The sequence below is a fragment of the Fusarium mangiferae genome (assembly GCF_900044065.1).
Source record: "Fusarium mangiferae strain MRC7560 genome assembly, contig: FMAN_scaffold003, whole genome shotgun sequence".
Classification (NCBI taxonomy): domain Eukaryota; kingdom Fungi; phylum Ascomycota; class Sordariomycetes; order Hypocreales; family Nectriaceae; genus Fusarium; species Fusarium mangiferae.
Genome location: NW_024573923.1, coordinates 2282031 through 2301646, shown reverse-complemented (window position 1 = coordinate 2301646; position 19616 = coordinate 2282031). Strand labels below are relative to the sequence as shown.

At 49.1% G+C, this 19616-nt stretch overlaps 6 protein-coding genes across 6 annotated transcripts; 2 read left to right on the top strand and 4 right to left on the bottom strand.

Annotated features, from left to right (window-relative positions):
* Window positions 1-3039: 3039 nt before the first annotated feature.
* On the top strand, window positions 3040-3822 carry FMAN_04381 (putative multicopy suppressor of los1-1; the record flags this gene model as incomplete). Its single annotated transcript, XM_041828916.1, has 1 exon — window positions 3040-3822. One exon carries the CDS (start codon window positions 3040-3042, stop codon window positions 3820-3822), a length of 783 nt encoding a protein of 260 aa, XP_041679732.1.
* A 789-nt stretch (window positions 3823-4611) lies between these two features.
* On the bottom strand, window positions 4612-5982 carry FMAN_04382 (uncharacterized protein; the record flags this gene model as incomplete). The annotated part of the gene is made up of 1 exon (XM_041828915.1): window positions 4612-5982. The coding sequence occupies one exon, from the start codon at window positions 5980-5982 to the stop codon at window positions 4612-4614; it is 1371 nt and encodes a 456-aa protein (XP_041679731.1).
* Window positions 5983-7011: 1029 nt separating this feature from the next.
* Window positions 7012-8967, bottom strand: FMAN_04383 (uncharacterized protein; the record flags this gene model as incomplete). Its single annotated transcript, XM_041828914.1, has 1 exon — window positions 7012-8967. The coding sequence occupies one exon, from the start codon at window positions 8965-8967 to the stop codon at window positions 7012-7014; it is 1956 nt and encodes a 651-aa protein (XP_041679730.1).
* Window positions 8968-11910: 2943 nt separating this feature from the next.
* On the top strand, window positions 11911-13755 carry FMAN_04384 (uncharacterized protein; the record flags this gene model as incomplete). Its single annotated transcript, XM_041828913.1, has 5 exons — window positions 11911-12087; window positions 12149-12249; window positions 12300-12635; window positions 12687-13327; window positions 13385-13755. 5 exons carry the CDS (start codon window positions 11911-11913, stop codon window positions 13753-13755), a joined length of 1626 nt encoding a protein of 541 aa, XP_041679729.1.
* Window positions 13756-15478: 1723 nt separating this feature from the next.
* Window positions 15479-16633, bottom strand: FMAN_04385 (uncharacterized protein; the record flags this gene model as incomplete). Its single annotated transcript, XM_041828912.1, has 3 exons — window positions 15479-16094; window positions 16150-16374; window positions 16434-16633. The coding sequence occupies 3 exons, from the start codon at window positions 16631-16633 to the stop codon at window positions 15479-15481; spliced, it is 1041 nt and encodes a 346-aa protein (XP_041679728.1).
* A 2439-nt stretch (window positions 16634-19072) lies between these two features.
* On the bottom strand, window positions 19073-19387 carry FMAN_04386 (uncharacterized protein; the record flags this gene model as incomplete). Its single annotated transcript, XM_041828911.1, has 2 exons — window positions 19073-19275; window positions 19330-19387. The coding sequence occupies 2 exons, from the start codon at window positions 19385-19387 to the stop codon at window positions 19073-19075; spliced, it is 261 nt and encodes an 86-aa protein (XP_041679727.1).
* Window positions 19388-19616: the final 229 nt, after the last annotated feature.

The following is a 19616-nucleotide window of genomic DNA, read 5'->3' as shown; positions in this document are numbered from 1 at the left end:
GAGGGGGGAGGGGGGAGGAAAACCCAGAATGTCCCGCAGGTGGGCTAAAAAGTCCCCTCCGCACCCTAACACCCCTCCCACGTTTGCTCGACTGGGCTCGCAGCTGTCAAATACGAAAAGGCTTGAGCTTCGGGTATTGTCAAGGGAGCCCATAATATCAGGGTCTTCCAGATCCAAACTGGTGTGATCATTACGCAGGTACCTAGTAAGGGAACCTGATTCTCGGATTGACTAAACCGAAGTGATGTCGTTTTCCCTTCTTCTTGTTCCTTCATCAAGCTTGCTCTTTTCTTCCATGAGCCACCTTCGCCGGACCGGTCTCTTCGGTTGTCCCATGGCCAAGGACAGCAACCAGTCGCACCTATAATGACAAATTTGAGATCGATCGCAAAAACAATATTCTTGTATTGATTGTGCTGCATAGGTAGGCATGCAGGAGGCCAAGTGGCTTGCCCGTTTCCCAAAACTGCGTCCCAGTCAAGTCTTGAAATAATCAAGAATACCTATGCAGAAGTGCAGCTTCACATCGGATTCCCAAAGCAATCATTCTCGGATGCCGACTTGACGAGCCCCTTGTCTTAAGTCGACGTCGATTCGAGTGCCAACGGGCCTGCCAACTACCTAATGCCGTGCATGCATGAGAGTGTAGTAGGGACAAGCACATACACTCACCGTCTCTTACACGATCTCGAGAGACTTGTTGTTGCGCCTCAGTTGACGAGGTCTTGAAATGTTTCTTTGACACCACGGGCCATAGCTCGAGTACAAAATCAGGCGACTTGGAATATATCATTTGAGCGGATGCTCCTCGATGAGACTCTGACATTCACGAATGGCCTGAGGGATTACGGAGATGAAGCTGCTGGAGGCTTCTAGAGACGTCCATTTCCCACATGGATACCCTAAGTTACCTATTCACCTGAGAATTGCATAAATAGAGGGGCTATCCGTAGAAGGGTCAGAATCTTGGAGGGGTCCATTGGAGGGGCAGACCAGGGACCAGATGGACAAGGGCTCAACCAGCCGGCATCTGCCCTGGAAAACTCTGCCAGGGCTGCTGGCCAGCCATGGAGCTCATACCTTAGGTAGCGACTTACACACATCCATACCTTCACCCACAAAGATGCACACTGAACAGAAGGCACCGTAGGGAGACATTTATACGACAGGGCACGAATACTGGATACAGGACTCTTTCCAACCATGAATGCTCTGCTCTAAGATGATCAGTGAAGTCGGTATAAGTTGACAACCTCCCTCTCTCCCTCTCTCCCTCCTCATGAGACAAGCGCCAATAAAGAGCTTACCACCACCGTCCACGATGTTTTGAAACGGAACGGCTAGCGGTGCGCCTAAACCCGCCGAAACCAGCTAACCTAACCTAACGCTTGGATACGTCATGAAATCACCCGTCCGTCAATAAAAAAAAAGCTCCGCAGAACCGGGCAGGCACATGCTTGTCAACGCACTGTTGACCCTATCTACAGGACCCTACCCTACCTCAAAAGCCACAGGAAAGCTCCCTGCACCTGGGTATCCTTATCAGAGGATGAAAGGAGAAGACATCAGATCTGGCCGTTTATACTGCCTGTTCCTTGCATGAATCCAGACGCCTTGCCCACCTCAATTGGCCCGTGTCTACTTAATTGATTGATCCTTCAACAAATATCTAGCCATGCACATACCAAACACGATCGAGACGGACGCCAAAATTCGGAGCTGTCAAGGAGCTGTCCGGTTGCCTATTGGCTCTGTGCTGTGCTACCACCCGGTAATGATGATGCTACCTTGGTTAGTTTGGTTCCCTCTTACAGTACATATGGGTTGCTTGGCTTCGATTGCTTTGACAAGGGTTAGGAGGTTAGGTAGATAGGGCTCGATAGCACGTCAGCAACTACGACTACATGTCAAGCTGCTGTAAGTCAGATCTACTGGTAACATGCTTAAAGATCCCTCTAAGATTCCCAAGCACCTTAGATGATGATTTCTCATCAGCCTTGATCATTGATAATATTCCTAGACGAGACCTACCACCAAGCTTAAGTCCAATCATCACATAGGGAAGATTAGCCTTCCTCGCTCATCCCCATGCCAAGTCTAGTTACCTGGGAACAAACGGCAATCCGATAAGCTTCCATTTTTCAACGGGACACCACGCGGCTAAAGTGCCTCATGGTTGACATGCATTATCTCGAAACAGAACCCAGCCATACACGATTCAGATATGTCAGTGTCAGAAACGGAAAAGCCTACTTATGTAGGTAACTAACTACAACACAGTAGGTACCTACCTTGCTGTGCAGTACTGTGCAGATGTCTAGCACGCCACTGCGCTCATCATATCGTCTTCTGTACTGGAACCTGATCTTGACAGTGAGCTCCCACTGAGATCGAAGCTTTCGAGGTGCTGTCCAAGGAAGCTAGGTAGCTATTGTGAGACCGTTTTCGCTCCTCCCAAGCCTGGCTCTCCCATCCGTCCGCCCACCCACGGTGGGTAGCAAGGCAAGTAAGTTGCCTCTCTACCTGCTTGTAGAATGGTCCTTCCCCGTCTTGAATGCTCTTACTCCATGTCTGGGTCGACATTTACCGACGGGAGTTTGATCCACTCCACTCCATGCGACGGGATGCGATGACGAAGTAGGTACCCAATACTACCGTACCTACCTACCAGAAACTAGAAAAAAAGGCCCACCGTGACTTCCATGGAACCCCCGCCTCTTACCTAGGTACCTAAGGTTGTAGCCTCCAGACTGCCTAAGACGATGCCTACAGCATTATCAAATAATCCCACAACGTTCAAACAACGTCCTGATAAATTATTTGAGCCGATTGCCTCGCCTACCTACCAACCTTACCTTGTACCTTTGACACACTTACATCCTCTCTCACCCGTGTCAAGGATCATTCAGAGCTGCAGTAAAACCACGCACCTCAATCTTTCTTCGTCTCTCTCCTTGTTCCGTCATTTTTCATCCACCTACCTCTCTCATATCGTCACGACTCACCGCAAGCTTCAAAACCCGCACCACAAACGTCACCATGGGTAAAACACAACCAAACCTTTTCGCATTTCGCAATGTTGACGCCCTCGCCCCGGCGCTGCGTTCGTATGTTATCCAGAGCCAAGCTGCCGGCATCGCCCGGCACGGCGCTTTCAAAGTGGGTGTATCTGGTGGTTCGCTCCCCAAGACGCTCGCCCAAGCCCTCCTGGCCCCCTCTTCAGGCCCCAACGACGTCGTCGATTTCAAGCGCTGGGAAATTTTCTTTGCGGATGAGCGCGCTGTGCCCCTCGACCACGAAGACTCCAACTATGCCCTTCTCAAGAAGGAACTTCTAGACAAGATCCCTGAGGACCAGAAGCCCACCGTGCATCCCATCGACACAGAACACTTGAACGACCTGCAAGAACTTGCCGACCAGTACGAGAAGACACTGGTTGCCAGCTTCGCCAGCCGCGACTCGGTCCGTCTGCCTATCTTTGACCTCCTCCTCCTCGGCTGCGGACCCGACGGACATACCTGCTCTCTTTTCCCTGGCCATGAACTGCTCCGTGAAGTCGACGCCTGGGTTGCTCCCATTGAAGACTCCCCCAAGCCTCCCCCCAAGCGCATTACCCTCACCCTGCCAGTCGTCAACCACTCCGTTCGTGTCGCGTTCGTCGCTACTGGCGGCGGCAAGAAGGAGATCATGAAGCAGATCTTCGATACCGACGGTGGTCTGCCTTGCACTCTTGTCAATGAGGGTACTGGTGAACGCTGTAGTTGGTTCGTCGACGAGCCTGCTGTCGAGGGCGTCAGCTTTCCGCGAAGGGCTTTCCTATGATACCATCACCCAAGCTAGCTTTAATAACAAGCACCTCTACCCAGTATTTGAGCTTTAGCCTGACTCGCCATAACATGCAAACCACATCAACGTGCTGTCGCACCAGATGGAGCCTAGCATCTTGCGAAAATCGCAGGAGAGCTGGATGTTCAGCTTCCAATTCATCACTCCTTTTAACGTCCCTCACGATCTTAGGAGGACGTAAAACACTATAAGACGTGTCAATTCTCCGAATCGGCAAGGACATAAACGGCAATGCTATATCGCACCCGGCCCTGATCGATGAACCCCCAAGTACCATTTATGACTGCTATATCCCGACGATGATACTTCGTTTTTGCGTGGGCATCATTTAGAGGCGTTTGTTTCGAGGTACGGAATTTCCCAGATTTTATGACAACGAAAATCACACCCAAAAGAGAAAAAAAGAAAACAAGAAATTATAAAAATCCAAACAAATTTCAATACCATGGTTTCGAGTTAGAAGAAGGGGTTTGAAAGAATTGTGGTTGATTTACCAATTTCCGTTTTAACTTGATATCCGGTCGATATATGCCAAAACGCACTAGGAAGAGATAGAGAGCCCCTTCTGCTGGTCATGTTCTCGTTTCGAGGCCAACTGGCATAGCATCGCTAGAGCAGCTCAGTCCCAAATATGATTAAAAAAATGAGTCTATATGTAACATGAAGAAAGTGCATCATCTGCTGTGATGTCGCTGATCTAGGTGATATGTTGTTCATCTGATGTCCAAAACCCGCGCACGGAACATTATAAACTTGAACAATGCCTTACACAGCTCTCCAAACTGCTCCGGCTCTTGGGGTATCTTCCAATTCATCGTCTCGGTTCATTCTCTCAATCCACTGATCTTCACGCGCAATCGCATCCCGCTCAATATCGTCCATGACAGCCAGTTCAGTCAGCATGCCCTGCACAAGCTCTCTTGACCCTTCTACCATGCGATGCAGACTTGATTGATCTTTGGGTTCTCCCTCTTGGTCATCACCGGCAAAATCTCCTAATTGATCGAGCTGTCGCTTTATGGTATCCAATCGTCGTATCAAGCCAGCGCATTCGTCCTTCCATGCAGAATCAAGTTCGCCAATAAACAGCACGTCGTTCTCCTGGATGAGAGCCCCGCCTGCACGTCTCGCTTCTTCGATCTCGCACATGCGATCAACCCATCGTTCAAATCGCCTGACGACCCTAGCATAACGACCACCGGGTTCCTCCAGCGCCCATAGACCAGCTATGGCTGCATCTAGAATTTGTATGCGCTCTTCCAGACCACCGCCAACAGCCCACTTACGGAGTGCCAGGATGTTCTCCCTCTCAACCTCTGCCTTCTCCTGGTCATCAACCTGTTTGCTCGCGCTAGCAAGCTCTGAAAATCGCTCCCCAAGTTTGCGCTGGGCACTAGCCCTCCAGGTAGCATCGACGGTCGGTGCATCTCGATGCAAAAGATGAAGTTGCAAAAGCTCGGTTTGTAACCGACTTGTCTCGGCGGATGCAGCGACATTGGCCGGAAGCTTGGACGGCGATGGCGGAGCGAGGAATGTTGACGTCAGTGGTTTGGGCGCAGAGGACTTGGCTGGTGAGTAGTGTTGCTGGAGAGTTGAGAAGGCCGGACGAAGGCGTGGTGCGGTGCCCGAGAGCTTCTCGTTGGTGGAAGTAGTCGACGACCGAGTAGGACGAGTGGTCGTTGTTGTGGTAGTGGTGCTGCTAGCTGACGAACCAGAAGAAGGAGGTCTCAAGACTGGCGCATTTCTCAAGCCAGTGGCAGTGCTCTTCGCGCGCGTATGCGTAGGGGCAGGTGCCTTTCTAGTTGTTTGAGTCGGGCCATCTGCCGAGGTCGGTCTCACCGCTGGTCGAGGTCTTGTAGTCGTGGTTGAGGGGGGATATCGAGTTTCCCTCTTCGCAGGCTCAGCTGTTACTGGTTTAGCAGGCTGTCTAACAGACGTCGCCCTGGAGAGTCCTGTGGTTGTTCCATTTCTCAATGTTCTCGCATTGCTAGACGTCGTCGCACTTCTAGTCAAGGGCTTTACAGGAAGGCGACTCGGTGAACCGTCTGGGGGGTTCGCATTAGCATTAGCAGTGGCAGTGGTTGTGGTGGAAGAAGCAGGTTTTCGAAGTGACCGTGAGCGTTGTAGCGTGGACATAGTGATATCCGTCACAGTCCGTCGCACGATGGATTAAAAGGGCTCGGGATTGATAGAAGCTATTAAGTGAATGTTTATTGTGATGAAGCTTGGGGAAATCCAGGGTCGCTTGGGCTACCGGTACGGTAAGAAAGTGGACCTGCCCTGAGGAAGCTTCCGTTAGCCGGAACACGGTGAGTGGACGGCAACCCTGAACCAAGGACCCGGTGGAGGCTAGCGGACTCGGTGAGGAGAGCCTCTACCTTAGTTAGTTAAAGTACCTTACAGTGGAGGTTAACTTGAACACACGCTTGGAATTATCAGACAAAAACCCATCTAAATACGAACCTACCTTTGGCATTGATATCAAGGAATGCTGCTCTTGCATAAGAGCTTGTGTTAGTCGAGTTTGAGACTATCAAAGACCTGGGTAATAAAAAGGCAGCCCACATAGTAGAATCCGTGCTCACGAGTCCTGCTTTGACAACCTCTTCCATGGCATCATCAACATTACACATTCATATCAGTCTTAGTACTCGTCGGATTGAGTCCGCCCCTGTATCTTCGGCAATCAAATTCTTGTATCAAGGTATCTGTTTATCATTGATGAGAATCTAATCAAGTTGCCCCTTCTAGGTCAGCACATTAACATTCCGTAGTATCAGAGTGCCTCGGCGAAGCAGCAAACATGAGTTCATTTTCCTTTTCGATATCACCAGATCATACCAACAAAAAATGGACAATATGTCCTCATCTTCCCCCTATTCCCCGAGCTCGTAAACATGCTGCTGCTAGCAAATGCGGTATTGTTCAGGTCGTGATGAACGACATCATCCCGTACTGTCTATTTTTCCCTCCTGGTCTGCCCTCACATGGCCTTTTCGTATATAATACATGCAATGCGTGACTCGGATCAAACCTGCGAGGAGAATCTATACGCAACAAAGAAAAGGGCGTAAATAAGGGCGGTTCATGTGGCGATGAGATAAAATGGTAAATGATTAAAGAACATTAAGAGACAATTTCGTGGCAACGCTCGTGGGTGTTCGATTATGATGTGAGTTGTGGGTGGCTGACCAGTCGGCGCAGGTCATTGCCATTGTTGTTAAGCTTCTTCACGCAGTGCTCGCATATTCGTAGATGACAAAAACTGCAAGTCCATCTATCTTCAACATCCGACTTATCGCACGTTTGGCAAGTCAACGGATAATATTTGTTAGTCCGGCGGTTCATTGTCTTATGGCCATGGTAGCAATTGAAATGGGACTTTTTCAGCGCCGGCGCCTTGAAGATAGTACCTTCCGGTATAGGTGACTCGGACTGTTTGGGGAAGTAGGCCGCGCGTGGGTCGGGTTCCTGCAGTACCTTCATCTCAGGATATAGGGTACCATCTCTACCTCTGTAAAGAGGTCCCTGAGACTCGGACGGCACCAGTCTCGGATCGTGTTCAACTGCCAACTGTCGTGGAGGGGCATTCGACTTTACGGATGAATGTCGTGGTGGGAACCGATTTGAAACTTCCGTAGGAGGCTGGACTTGGTGAACAACAGTGTCACTGCCAGAGGATCCACGACTTCCCCTTGAATCAGTGACTGAAGGTGGTAACGATGCCGCCTCTGGCGAGGCAGAGACCGGCTTATCCTCCGAAGGGCTCGGTAGCTTAGGGACCTGCACAGCCTTACGTGTGATGCTACCAGTACTTTTTAGGTATTCTCGGGTTTGTGCGTGAGGAAATATACTTGTGACGTCAGTTGGAATTTCTGGGGAAACCTGCGCAGCGGGCTCTGGTGATGAAGCGGGCGACAAAGGTGAAATAAAGGAATCAACAACGGGAGTCTTGATGTCTTCCTTTTGATATTCAGGCGTGGGGGGGCGATTTGCCCCAGGTCGTGGCGTTGAGGAAGACTTGCTTGTGTCACCCGATGATTTCCCCCTACGATGAAGATGAAGTTTTCCTTTGAGACGGTTCAGTTTGGAACTATTAATCCCCATGGTCGGGGTGTCGGGCACCTGCTCAGCGGCTGGCGACGTTTGGAAGTCCTGACCAGCAGGCGCTATGGGGTTGGTGCTCCCAGGCTGCCAATTTGGTATTGAGGAGACTTTAGGTCCGCTTGAAGAAGGCTGTTGTTGAACATGTGGTTGTGCGACAACTGGCTGCGTTGCAGCGGTAGACCCGTGGCTAGCAACAAGCTTCAGGTCGGGAAGCTCTAGGCTCCGCTCGGCCTTTGACGACCGGCGACGCCAAAGCTGAGGTTGAGGCTGCTGCTGGGAAGAAGGCGACGACGCTGAGTTCAGTTCAGGCAGCTTGTTCTCCGGGACTGGTTTTCGAACAGGAGCAGGCGTGGCTGGAAGGTGATATTTGGTGTCCTTAGAGGGTAATGGGGGTGGTCGAGTGTTGTTGGCGGGCAACTTCTGGGCAACATACTGTTGCGGTTGTTGCTGTTGATGATGATGCTGTTGTTGCTGGGCGGAGGGACTGATAAATGTGCCGGTGTTGATGTTGGCGGGTGGAGCTTGGTGGCCCGGCGATGAGATTGCCTCACTCTGACGGACACTGTCGTCGGCTTCGTAGGGCGACCTGACAAGGGATTCGCCGGACGAGCGTGAATATGCCGACAGAATACTCGATAGTGATTCCGAAGGTGATGGGGGAATCTGTGATGAGTTTGGTTGCTGCGGCTCTTTCTGAGGTAGTGGTGGTGGGTTTGCAGGCAGCTTCCCGATGGGCCGGCGTGGAATAGCCATTTTGGGCGGACCAGATGGAGGGGAATCAACCGCAAGCAGATGTAACGGCGGCAGTGATGGAGGCAACGACTTCGCGTTGGCTATACTAGTCGAGCGCGGCGGAGGTGGTGGAAGCTCTTTGGCGGGAGGTAGACGAGGGGAAGGTTCCTCATAATAATCGTCATAAAAACTTGGATCGTCAGGACCTGGGACATCAGGAAGGGCTTTCGACCAGCGAGATGAGCCAGTTTTAGGCGGTTGCAGAGAATTTGGGTTCAACATGGTAGCCATGACGAAACTGAAGCAGTCGTGTCAACCTTGGACGACAGGCTAGGAGCAGGAGCAAGGGGGATGCCGTTTAACTTGAGGCAAGATAAAACAGGTGAAACCAGGGACGCGACAACACAGCAATGCAATGCAAAGGCTGGTAAAACGTATGAAATGCCGGGCCCTGGAATCCTTTTGATAATATGGAAGGGGATCACGGGGAAGCCGCCCCTCGAGGGAGCTTACAGGTAGATTCAAACCGATTCAAGTGGGGGGAAGGGAGACAGAAGAGACAAGTCAACGACAACGAGTGAAACCGGCAAAGAATGGATCTTGAGGTCGATATTGAATCAAGTGGGACGAGCTGTGAACGAGAGTAGGTACACAAGTGCAATCAATGCGTGGATGGATGGATAGAAGGAAATGAAGCAGTGATAGATAGTTAATGGAGAACAAAGTGGATGAAGATGATGGATGAAGAAAATCATCCAAACAGATTCAGAAAAAGAAGAAGAAAAAATCAACAGTGTAAGGAAACAAGACCAGATCGTGGGAGAAAGGAAAAACAAGGAGGCCTCGAGTCGATCCTTCTGGTTCTTGGTTCACGTACGTCCTGCCCTGTTTACGAGCATCTTTTCCTTGGACCCTCTACCTTTAGTCTACAGCTTGTCTAGGGTTTCATCGAAAACACACCAACGCCGTCTTCAACCGGGGCAATCTCTTGACCAAGCCGCTGGGACTTGCTTGGACTTGAGCGTTAGCATCATGCAAAGCAAGCAGAACTGCATGGGCAATCTCACAATGTACAGTACTTGGCTCATGCCTCGGGATGGGCGGAGGGAGGCTTGGTGTGGCTTATGCAGTCAGTCTCTGGCCACCCAAGGCTCAGCCCAACTCAACCTCTCGGGGAACATGGCATCCATTGCTGCATGTGGCTCGTCGAGTTCTGGTGCATAGCGTCCGGGAGCAGGGGACCTGGGGACGGAGACCATGGCAGCTGAAACAACCAGTAGATTTGATCTCCAGTCACTCCTGGGCGGGGAATTCAGGTTCACTGCAGCTGAATCCACGTCACTATCTACTCACCCCTGCATATGTTAAACTAGATTCAACGGTATTCAATTGAATTCAGATGAAAATTGAAAAACTTAATCAGGTGATTTCACCGGCGAGAACTCAATGGTATGGATTAGTTCGATGTTTGTTTCTGTTAGAGTTTAATGACTTCTTATTATTATAACTGTGACGAGTTACACATGTAGGGCACTCATCAATTCACTGTCTCACAAATGTCTAATATGGATTGATACGGATACTTGCAGCACTTCCTCGTGGCCCTTTCGTTGAGTAATACCTAATGCACAAGGTGTTGCTTTTTTCCTTCATCTCGTCTCACCATCCACCTCTTCTTATTGCTGTCCAGGAAGAGTACAGTCAATCAATGCCCAAGGTTACCTCAGACATTCAAAGATTGTCTTTTGCCTTTTGTCTTTCTCTCCCTCGTCCGAACGATGCCACAATATTTTTGTATCTCATTTTTGAACTCTAACATGTCCTTCATTTATTTATACGAGTCACAAAAACTCTCACATTAGCAGCAGAACGCCACAGTTCAACTGCCCGATCTTGCCGGTGTATGTATGTATGTGTGTGGATGTACGGAGTATGTACTGTACTTTACCGACCCTTGCAACTGATCGCCCAACGCGTCACGTCTCTCCCCTGTCTGTGTACTCCAAACACACACTCGGGGCGATCGATCCTCCGGAGCCCAAGCATCTCCACAGGTAATTTGAAGCTGCAGAATGGCAATCCACCATCTGTGATCCTGTAATGTTGAAAAGTCGCCAAGGACTACTAGAGTTTTTTCTTTCTTTCTTTTTTTCTTTCTTCGAATCAGTCAGCACGATGTAACCAGCAGCGGGGTGACGGCCATGACGAGACCTTGTCTCTATTCTGAGTACTCCGTAACGCGTTTGGCATTAGTTAGTGGTGCTCACTGAGATTTGGCCCGCATTCGTCTCTGACCCAGTAATCTTGGCAGAGTCAGCAACCAGCCCCTGTCTTGTCAAAATTGGTCGAATGTTCCATGTTTCAGATCAATCCCATGTGAACAAACCCACGTAGCCACATAGCGTAGATGATGCGAACAGCACAAACATTACGTCGATGAACGAGGATGCATAAGCTTGCAATAAGAGGGAAATCGATGTGTAGTACTCCGTATACACAAGGTATTGATTGCATCATTGCATTCTGAATGGCCATTGGCCTCGACGTTGTTTCTAATGATTCAATGCTTGAGTTCCTTTTCCTGTTCGTTCATAGCACACTTTATGCACTCAGTCTTGTGGCAGGGCCGTCATCGAGTTTATCAGTCGTGAACAGCCGTTCATCCTGAAATTCCTGCTTAATATTTTTATATTTTTTTTTTTGTACTATTCCCCAGGCCTAGCGTAACACTGGCATAAGTCGCTGACATTGAACATTCGCGAGTTGAGCAGGTGAGAATGATGACATTAGCCCTCAGTCCAAAAGTTTCATCTTGTGGCAATACGAACTAAATAAGAGGTTTATACAGCATGGAAGGGAAAATACTGAAAGTCGCCGAGTGCTTCACAAGAACAAATTTAACTAGTTACACGAAGGAGGAGGATCCAACATCGTTTGAGATACAAATGCCCCTTCTTTTCGAGGAGCTTCACTTATCATCATAAATCGCCTTCCTATGATGACATCAGTTTCTCCGATGATGCCGTCAGATGACTGCTTGAATCTGACTGTGACTTAAGATCTAACTCATAAGCAAGGCCAATATCTGATTTGCAGCACTGCCACGTCGAAGGACTGCTAAATACTCTGGACTCGCCCAACTTCTCAACCTGGAGTGAATATCAGACGGTAGTATTACGGTATTCTGAGCTCCCAATTTACTCGGATTGTAGCAAGGGAAGAGATATGAACAGCGGTTTGAGCTCAGAGAGCCCGTCAGAAGGTTCACCCCTTCTTGGAGATCGTTATCATGACGATACACCAAGAAACATTGAAAACGAACAGGCATCAGATGACGACACTCCCAAAGCACTATACAGTGACAAGAAGTTGCATCTCGTAGTCGCAGCTGTCGGAATCGGTGTAAGGAGGATCCTTAGGGTCTTTACTCATGACACGGGCTTTTACTCACAAATTCTTCAAGGTCTACCTCGCTGCGGCCGATCAACTTCTAACAGTTGCAGCTTATGCCAAGATTGGTAACGAACTAAATGCCTTGAACAATACCAGTTGGATTGCTACCGCGTGAGTCAAAGAGCATGGCTGATATATAGGCACGACTAATACTCCATCAGATACTTCCTAACCTTGACAAGCTCTCAACCTCTCTACGGTAAACTGAGCGACATATTTGGCCGCAAACCATGCCTGCTCTTTGCCTACATTGTCTTTTCTCTAGGCTGTCTGGGTTGTGGCCTTGCCCAGGATATGGCACAACTATGTGCTGCACGAGCCGTGGCAGGTATAGGAGGAGGAGGCATGAACTCTGTTGTCGCCATCCTTCTGAGTGATCTCGTACCGCTCAAGGATCGTGGTGTGTGGCAAGGCAAGATCAGTATTCTCTTCTTCGCCGGGACTGCTACTGGAGCTCCCCTTGGAGGGATTTTGGCTGATTCAGTGGGCTGGCGATGGTGAGTCTGGTGGAGCATGCTGAATCAGACACATCTAATTGCTCCTTTTAGGTCGTTTCTTGGTCAAGTCCCGCTGTGCTTCCTTGCTTTCATGGCCGTCTATATCGTCCTCGATCTTCCACCTGTCGAACACGATCACTGGCTTGCCAAGGTCCGCAAGGTTGACTTTCTCGGTGCTTTTACTCTCGTGGCGGCTGTAGTTGCTCTCCTCCTTGGTCTGGATTCTGGCTCCAACCTCGGGTGGTCACATATCATGACGGCCGTCGCTCTATCTTCGACTCCAGTTCTGTTTGGCTTATTTCTTCTGATCGAAATTAACGTGGCTTCTCATCCATTTGCGCCTGGCCACATAATATTTGATCGTAGCTTATTCGCCTGCTATGGGGTGGGTTTCTTCTCAGGGGCGGGACAGACATCGACTATCTTCTTTCTACCTCTCGTCTTTCAAGCTGTTCAGGGCCTAGGTGCTACTCAGAGTGGTTCCTTGCTTGTCCCAGGCATGGTTGCAGGTGTCGCAGGTTCACTTCTAGGTGGCTGGATGATCAAAAGAACAGAAAAGTTTTACGCCATAACATTATCGGCTTACGCACTCGTCCTCGTTTCAGTCATCCCCATGGGCATGTTCGTTTGGCTCCGTTCAACCGCTGGAGAGACTATTGGCCTTACTATTATGTCATTCGGAGCCGGTTGTGGTATGATAAAAGCTATTGTTGGTATGCTGTGGGATCTACCTTGCTAATAGTGTTTAGCGTTTGTGACAACGCTTATTGGTCTGCTCGCAAATGCTGCAGCTGAAGACACTGCTGTCGTTGTGGCGTGCTCGTATCTCTTCCGATCTCTCGGGGCTAGTATAGGCATCAGCACTGGATCTGCTGTACTTCAGCAAGTTCTTCGAATACAGTTGGCAGCTCGGCTCCCTGAGGGGGAAGAAGCGCGTAAGATCGAAGAGAAAGTTCGTCAGAGTCTTGACTATATCCAAGAACTACCGCCTCATTTGGCAGATCAGGTTCGGTCGAGTTACCAAATCGCAGGGATTTCATCACTTGCCTTGATATCTATTTACCTTGCGGTATCACTTTTGTTGGCGTTCTGGATTAAGGAGAAACCTCTGAGGAGATAGACGACACTAGAGTGTATCGAGCATACATCAACTTGACTCGGAAGTTGAGCCCAAATGTGAGTCATTTTTATAGTATTAGGAAGCGGAAGGGAATAACACAATAGATATTATCACCATTTCCATGAAAACTCCCGTCGTCAGTTCACTTTGCGCTAACTCATCAGTCTAATGCAAGGCACACCCGTGAACCCGGCGCTCATCGGCCGATCATTTCCCCACCTCGGGCACTTGTTAAGCAATCTCAGCAAGAAATTAGAGAGACAAAGAAAAGGAATCAGAGGTTTATTTCCTTTGTGTATTAAATGGATTTACTACTTAAGGATGGTATTGTCCGTTTATATACTACTCTTCTACCAAAATCATTGTGATCAAAACGATTTCCACTTCCCTATTATTTTCCTTGTAAACCTGTAGAAGGACATTCTGTACCTACTACTAACCGTCTCACCATTTCAAAAGCTCCTCTGTTAGATATAGCTTCTCTTTGTGACTCTTGTTACTCGAGCCTCCATGTATTTTGTCTTTAATCCTTCGTATGACGAAACTCGCCCAAGTATGCATGCCTAAAAGCAGGTAACAGTATATGACTACAATTGTGCGTATGATCCGTAAGAAACCATACGTTATCGAAGAGGAACTGATAACACATCGGAGGTCTCAAAATGGGGCCATAGAGCTTGTGGAGACTGCCATGAAGAAGCATTAAGATCCAACTCAGAACGAGTTTGCCGCTTTCGAAAGGTGACCAAGATATAAGACACTTAAAAGTAATCTACAGCTATGTAAAAGCCAGAGGGAACCGAATTCTCATCTAAGATGATTCATACCCTGATTAGATGATGAGGTGATGATACAGAGATTTGGCTGCATGCTTTGCCCGCGCATTCAAGAAATTGACCATCAAAAGCCCATTGGGTATCTTACATGAGAACTGCAAGATGGAGTGTATAGAATTGGGGTGAAGCCAAATTATGAACAGTATTATAACTATATCGTTCAAGCACTCACGTTGTAGAAATAGAGACCTGCTGTCGAGTCACTATATGATGGCGTAGATGGGGGTAAGTAAATGGGAGATTTTTAGAATGGTATCTCGCTTCAACTTCCTTTATATTGTTATAGTTGGGATCGAGATGGCAACTCTTCATGTGGAGCTTTATAAACGATGAATATGTACATAGAACCGTTAACGAAGTTGTGTCAATCAGCTCTTCCCACAGCTCGTGATTTACAAGTTGTACGCGCAATGTCTCATCTGGCCCTGTGCCTGGGCCACCTCTATGAAACTGCCCAGCTTTCTTATTTCGAAGGGATGACCAGATACAGATTTGTAAGTCCAGATTATGTACAAACTAGCGGGCTACCATCACAGCATCGATCTTGTTTTGATACACTGTTGACTTCCATCTAGATGACCAGCCAGCAGCTTTATGTGAAACCTGTCTTCCCTTGGCGACACCTTCTCAAACGGCTACTTAGAACGGTGGCCTCATTTGGTGAGAAAAACTGTTCTCTCGCACCTAAGTTTGGAACAAGCATTTGCATCTATAATTGTAAAGTACCACGAAACAGTCAACCTTGAATGCTACTTCAGCACCCCGAAAACGCCAATTCTCCCGTGGGTATATACAGTCGTGGAGATTGGGACCAAATAGTCTTCTTCTCGTATAAGTCTCACAAGGCTCTCCTTACCAATGGAGCCCTCTCATTCCCTCCCTCTTTTTCACTGTTCGCGCTGCCACCTGGGCTCCGAAATGTCAGCTTCTTGTGGAACAACTATGCCATCAATGCTCTCGCGAGGAGTGTTGCCCAAAAGGGCCTCGCGATCCTTCTTTTCCTTTTCTGCCTTGGATTCCTTCCCAGCTGCTGTGTCGTCCTCCTCCTCTGGTACAGCTACGAGACCTCGGTCGCTCGTCCAGCTCGCTGCTCGGCCGCTGCTGGCGCCCCTGGGGCGAGTTGGTGTGAGTGTTGCTCCAGAGTCCTGGGCCTCGCCCTGAGCTCCAGCGTAACTAAAGTCTCCGCTGCCGATGCGTTCTTTGGTGGCGGAGCCGCGACGTGCTACATAGTCGTCGAATTGGGTGTCACGCTTGTGTGAATAGACGCTTGGTGTTCGCTGGACAGTGCCCATCTCGACAGATTCACGCTTTGAGATGATGCTAGCTCGTGACGATGCTGAAGAAAAGCGCTTGTCGGAAGACTGTCGAGCGTATGAAGTATCACGCTCAAGGTCGTCGTTGAAGCCATAAGGCTTGACATTGACAGGGTGTGTGTAATCGTCGTAAGCAGAAAGGCGACGGTATCTTCGGACGGAGTAGAAGACCAGGACGAGCGAGGTGATGCTAAAGCACCACCAGTCAGTACAGTTCGTGTTCAAGCTAGACACCCGGAACTTACATGAAAGCGCAGTCTAAGCCAAGACCAACGAGGGAGTAGTGCTTGTCGTGCTTCTCGGTGTAGACAACTATATCAAGCGCGAGAGTGGCGATGGCGCAGGTCAACTTTATGACATGTGTGAATAGCATGGTCCACGGAGTCAATGCCTCTGCGAAGTATTTGGCGATTTCGACGAAACTGCATAGAGATGCAACGAACCATAGAGCTACATTTGTAGCCTCCCACCTATTCACAGTCAGCAAAACTGCTGCATTGGATCAGGCGTTGTCTCTCTCTAGACTTACACAATCTCAATAGTTGGATCGTCGTTCTTCTTGTCGCTGTCCTTATTCACCTTCATGCTGTCGCCCAATCTATAGGCGAAAAGTCCCATCATAGACATAGACAAGCCCAGCTGAAGAACCCAGGTAGGGATCATAACCATTGGGCGCCATTTTGCCCGATCGAATTGTGCCTGAGCACGATGGTTTCCACTGATGAGCATCGTGAAAGTGTCTTGTTCTTTGTGCTCTTACGCTGCGGTGATTTCGAAGCTCAACAGTTGGCTCGACAGCGTAGTTGTCCGTCTCTTCCAGAGTATTCCTGCTCAATGGTGGGTGGTACTGCCTGGTCGTTTCTCATGCAGAATTTCTATTGTCATCAACGTGTAATCGTAAGAATGCTCTTCAGGTCGCCGTCGGCCAGCGTGCGTTTTGTTCTTGGAGCATCCAGGGTTCTTAGCCGTTAAAGGATCATTCAGGCGTCAGCGAACATCCAACTCCCAAGGGGGTCAGCCTCTTATTTATTTATTGAACAACCTCTTCGGCGGGCAATGCCGCCTACAACTGTCTAGTCTCCCATGTCCCCGCAACTCAACTCAGCCCTCTTCGATATTCATGGCGCCAGGTCAGGGATAATGAGCCACCGCCTCCACTATTGTGCAGTTTACACTGGGGTTGCTCAACTGGAATTGGGCTTAGTGCTGATGGAGGGCTGCGGCTGAGAGTGCTGTTGTAGGTAGAGCTTTGCTGACGGAGTGAGAAAGGTGACAGCTCAGAGGTCGAGGGACTTTGCGACCCCCAAGTCAAGGCTAGTAATTTGCTGGGTCAGTAGGACGAAATGGAAGAGGCATTCAGTGGTTTCGGACTCTTTGCGAGTTGATTGTCAGAGTCTTCAGTTTAGTTTAGTTTTGGGGGGGACTTGGACAGTCTCGGACCCAGCTCAGCTGGGCTTATCAGCCTCAAGCCATCAAAACGGGCGAACAGCTTCCTAGGCAAAACTCAACGGCCCCTAGGGCATTGGTTTGATGAAAGGATCTGTTCCATATTGGCGCCATGGTTAAGCGCGAGGCTGCGCAGCACGCCCATGATTTGTGGAAGAGGCATTTTTGGCATTCACCTTATCTCATCTCATCTCATTCAGGTCCATGTTCTCGAAAGCGGCAAGGCTGACTATGGGTTTCATCGGCGGAAAAAGCCAACCTAATTAGGATGAACAACTCCACTCATTCAGCCCTGTAAATAGAAACATGAACTTGGACAAAAAGACGGTCGAACAACAAGCAACAAATAAACCACGATCGATCTTGCTCAGACGTCAGAAGGATTTCCACCGTTGGAGCCCGCTTGGAGCAGTGCCACATCTGTATAGTGGCATTCAGGCGCCAGGGTTTGATTTGAGAAGCAGAGCAGAGCAGAGCAGAGCAGAGAGTGGCGGAACTGTAGCTCCAAGGTGCGACAAGTGGGGGCCGAAAGGAATCTACCTAGACAAGACAAGAGGTTGGTCTGATGTTGATGAGTAGTTAGTTATGGATTGTTATTTGTCGGTCAACATAAGAACGGAACGGAGTTGAACTGTCTCCGCTGCCTAGACTAGGTTTCGTTAGTCCGTAGCCCGCAGGAGTGAGATCATGGGCTACCGAGAATAGATTCCTTTCTCGGTTGATGTCGTCAAAATCTAGGAATATCACCTTGGCTGCCCACGTTTTGAAACTGCGCCTCGATCCTCTACCAACAACAAGGTTTCTTATGGTGGTTGAAGAACAAACCCAGACACGGCTTCGGCCATTTGGCCACAAGGTGACCGACTCCCAACAGCCAGTCTATGGGATCTTGTAGACTCACATGGTAACTAACATGCTACCTACCTACCGAAAGAAAGAGTGTGTCTGTAGTGACATGGTGGTTGCACCGAGTTTTCAAGGGTCCACAAGCTTGATCGAGGGTGTCAGTCACTGCATAGTTACAGCTCGATAGATACTGAAGGTCTGAGCAGAATAGTAAGTAACAAAAGGTCATTGTCTACCTATCTCTACCTAGACATTTATTTGCCTTTTCAGCTGAGTAAACAGGATCCCTACGCTTCAGGAATTGGCAAACCCTTCACTTCTGCCTTCAACATTCAAGCATGAAATATTTCAACTATTTTGGTATCCATTGCGGATTACCATGGTCTCCACCCAACCTAGTTGATCCATAGAAAAGGATTCTGTAGCTCGCACTGAAACCCTCGCACTGGTGACTTGTCTGATGCTGACAGCTCCTATGAGCAGGGTCCGTGGTAGCGAAATTGGAGAACGTTAACAAAATACATGGGAAGGATCCTCTTGGTAATGCCGTACTTCACATGATCATCATGCGCGAAAGTCAAGGCTGGCTACCTATACGTAGGCAGAACCTTTTCAGGATGACTGCGTTTAGAGAACATGCACTCTGAAAAAGGACCATGATGATGATGATGATAATTATGATTCCACAAAAGGCCCAGCCTTACGACGTGAGCGGTGCTCCCAGCTCTCGCACCTTATCTCCTATTCTGTACAAGCCAAGTCCAAGCACTGCAATTATTGTTGTCATTTGTCTGTTTCCTCAGCCCCCGGGCTTCTGCTTCAAAGAGGCATTCGTCCGTGACTTGATTATGGGTTCCAACTCTGCAGTTTCTCTAATCATTGCTTCTGCTGCTGCTGCTGCTTCTCCTGAGAAACCGCGCGTCTCTTGCGAGAGATGTGTCGCTTCCGCTGGGCAAGGTCTCTCTTCTTCTGCTCGAGATCTCGCTTCTTGGCGGGCTGGACGACACCGGCCGTGTCGAAGGGCACAACGACTCCATCTGCGTTTGTCATGGCCGGAACATTGACATCGACTCGGCGAACTGCTGATAGTCAGCCAACAGTAATGTTTCCTCGGAAGGCAGCCGTTTACTTACCAAGTGAAGCTGAAGAAGCCGAGACAAGGGCGACCAAGGTGAAGATAGAGAAACGCATCTTGACTGGTATGAGTTGCGAATGGGCTTTGGCGGGAACAATAATTAAGATGTCGGCCTGCGACGAGAAGAAACTTGAAAGAGAGTGGTGAAGAGTGGTAAACAACGACTATTGTGGGATGCACAGCATGAGGACTTCTTCACTTGGCGAGAATGGACGGCACTACTTATACAAACAGTCAGAACACAACTTCTCATTGCCATGAGCTTGCGTAAGTGTTTATGGGGCT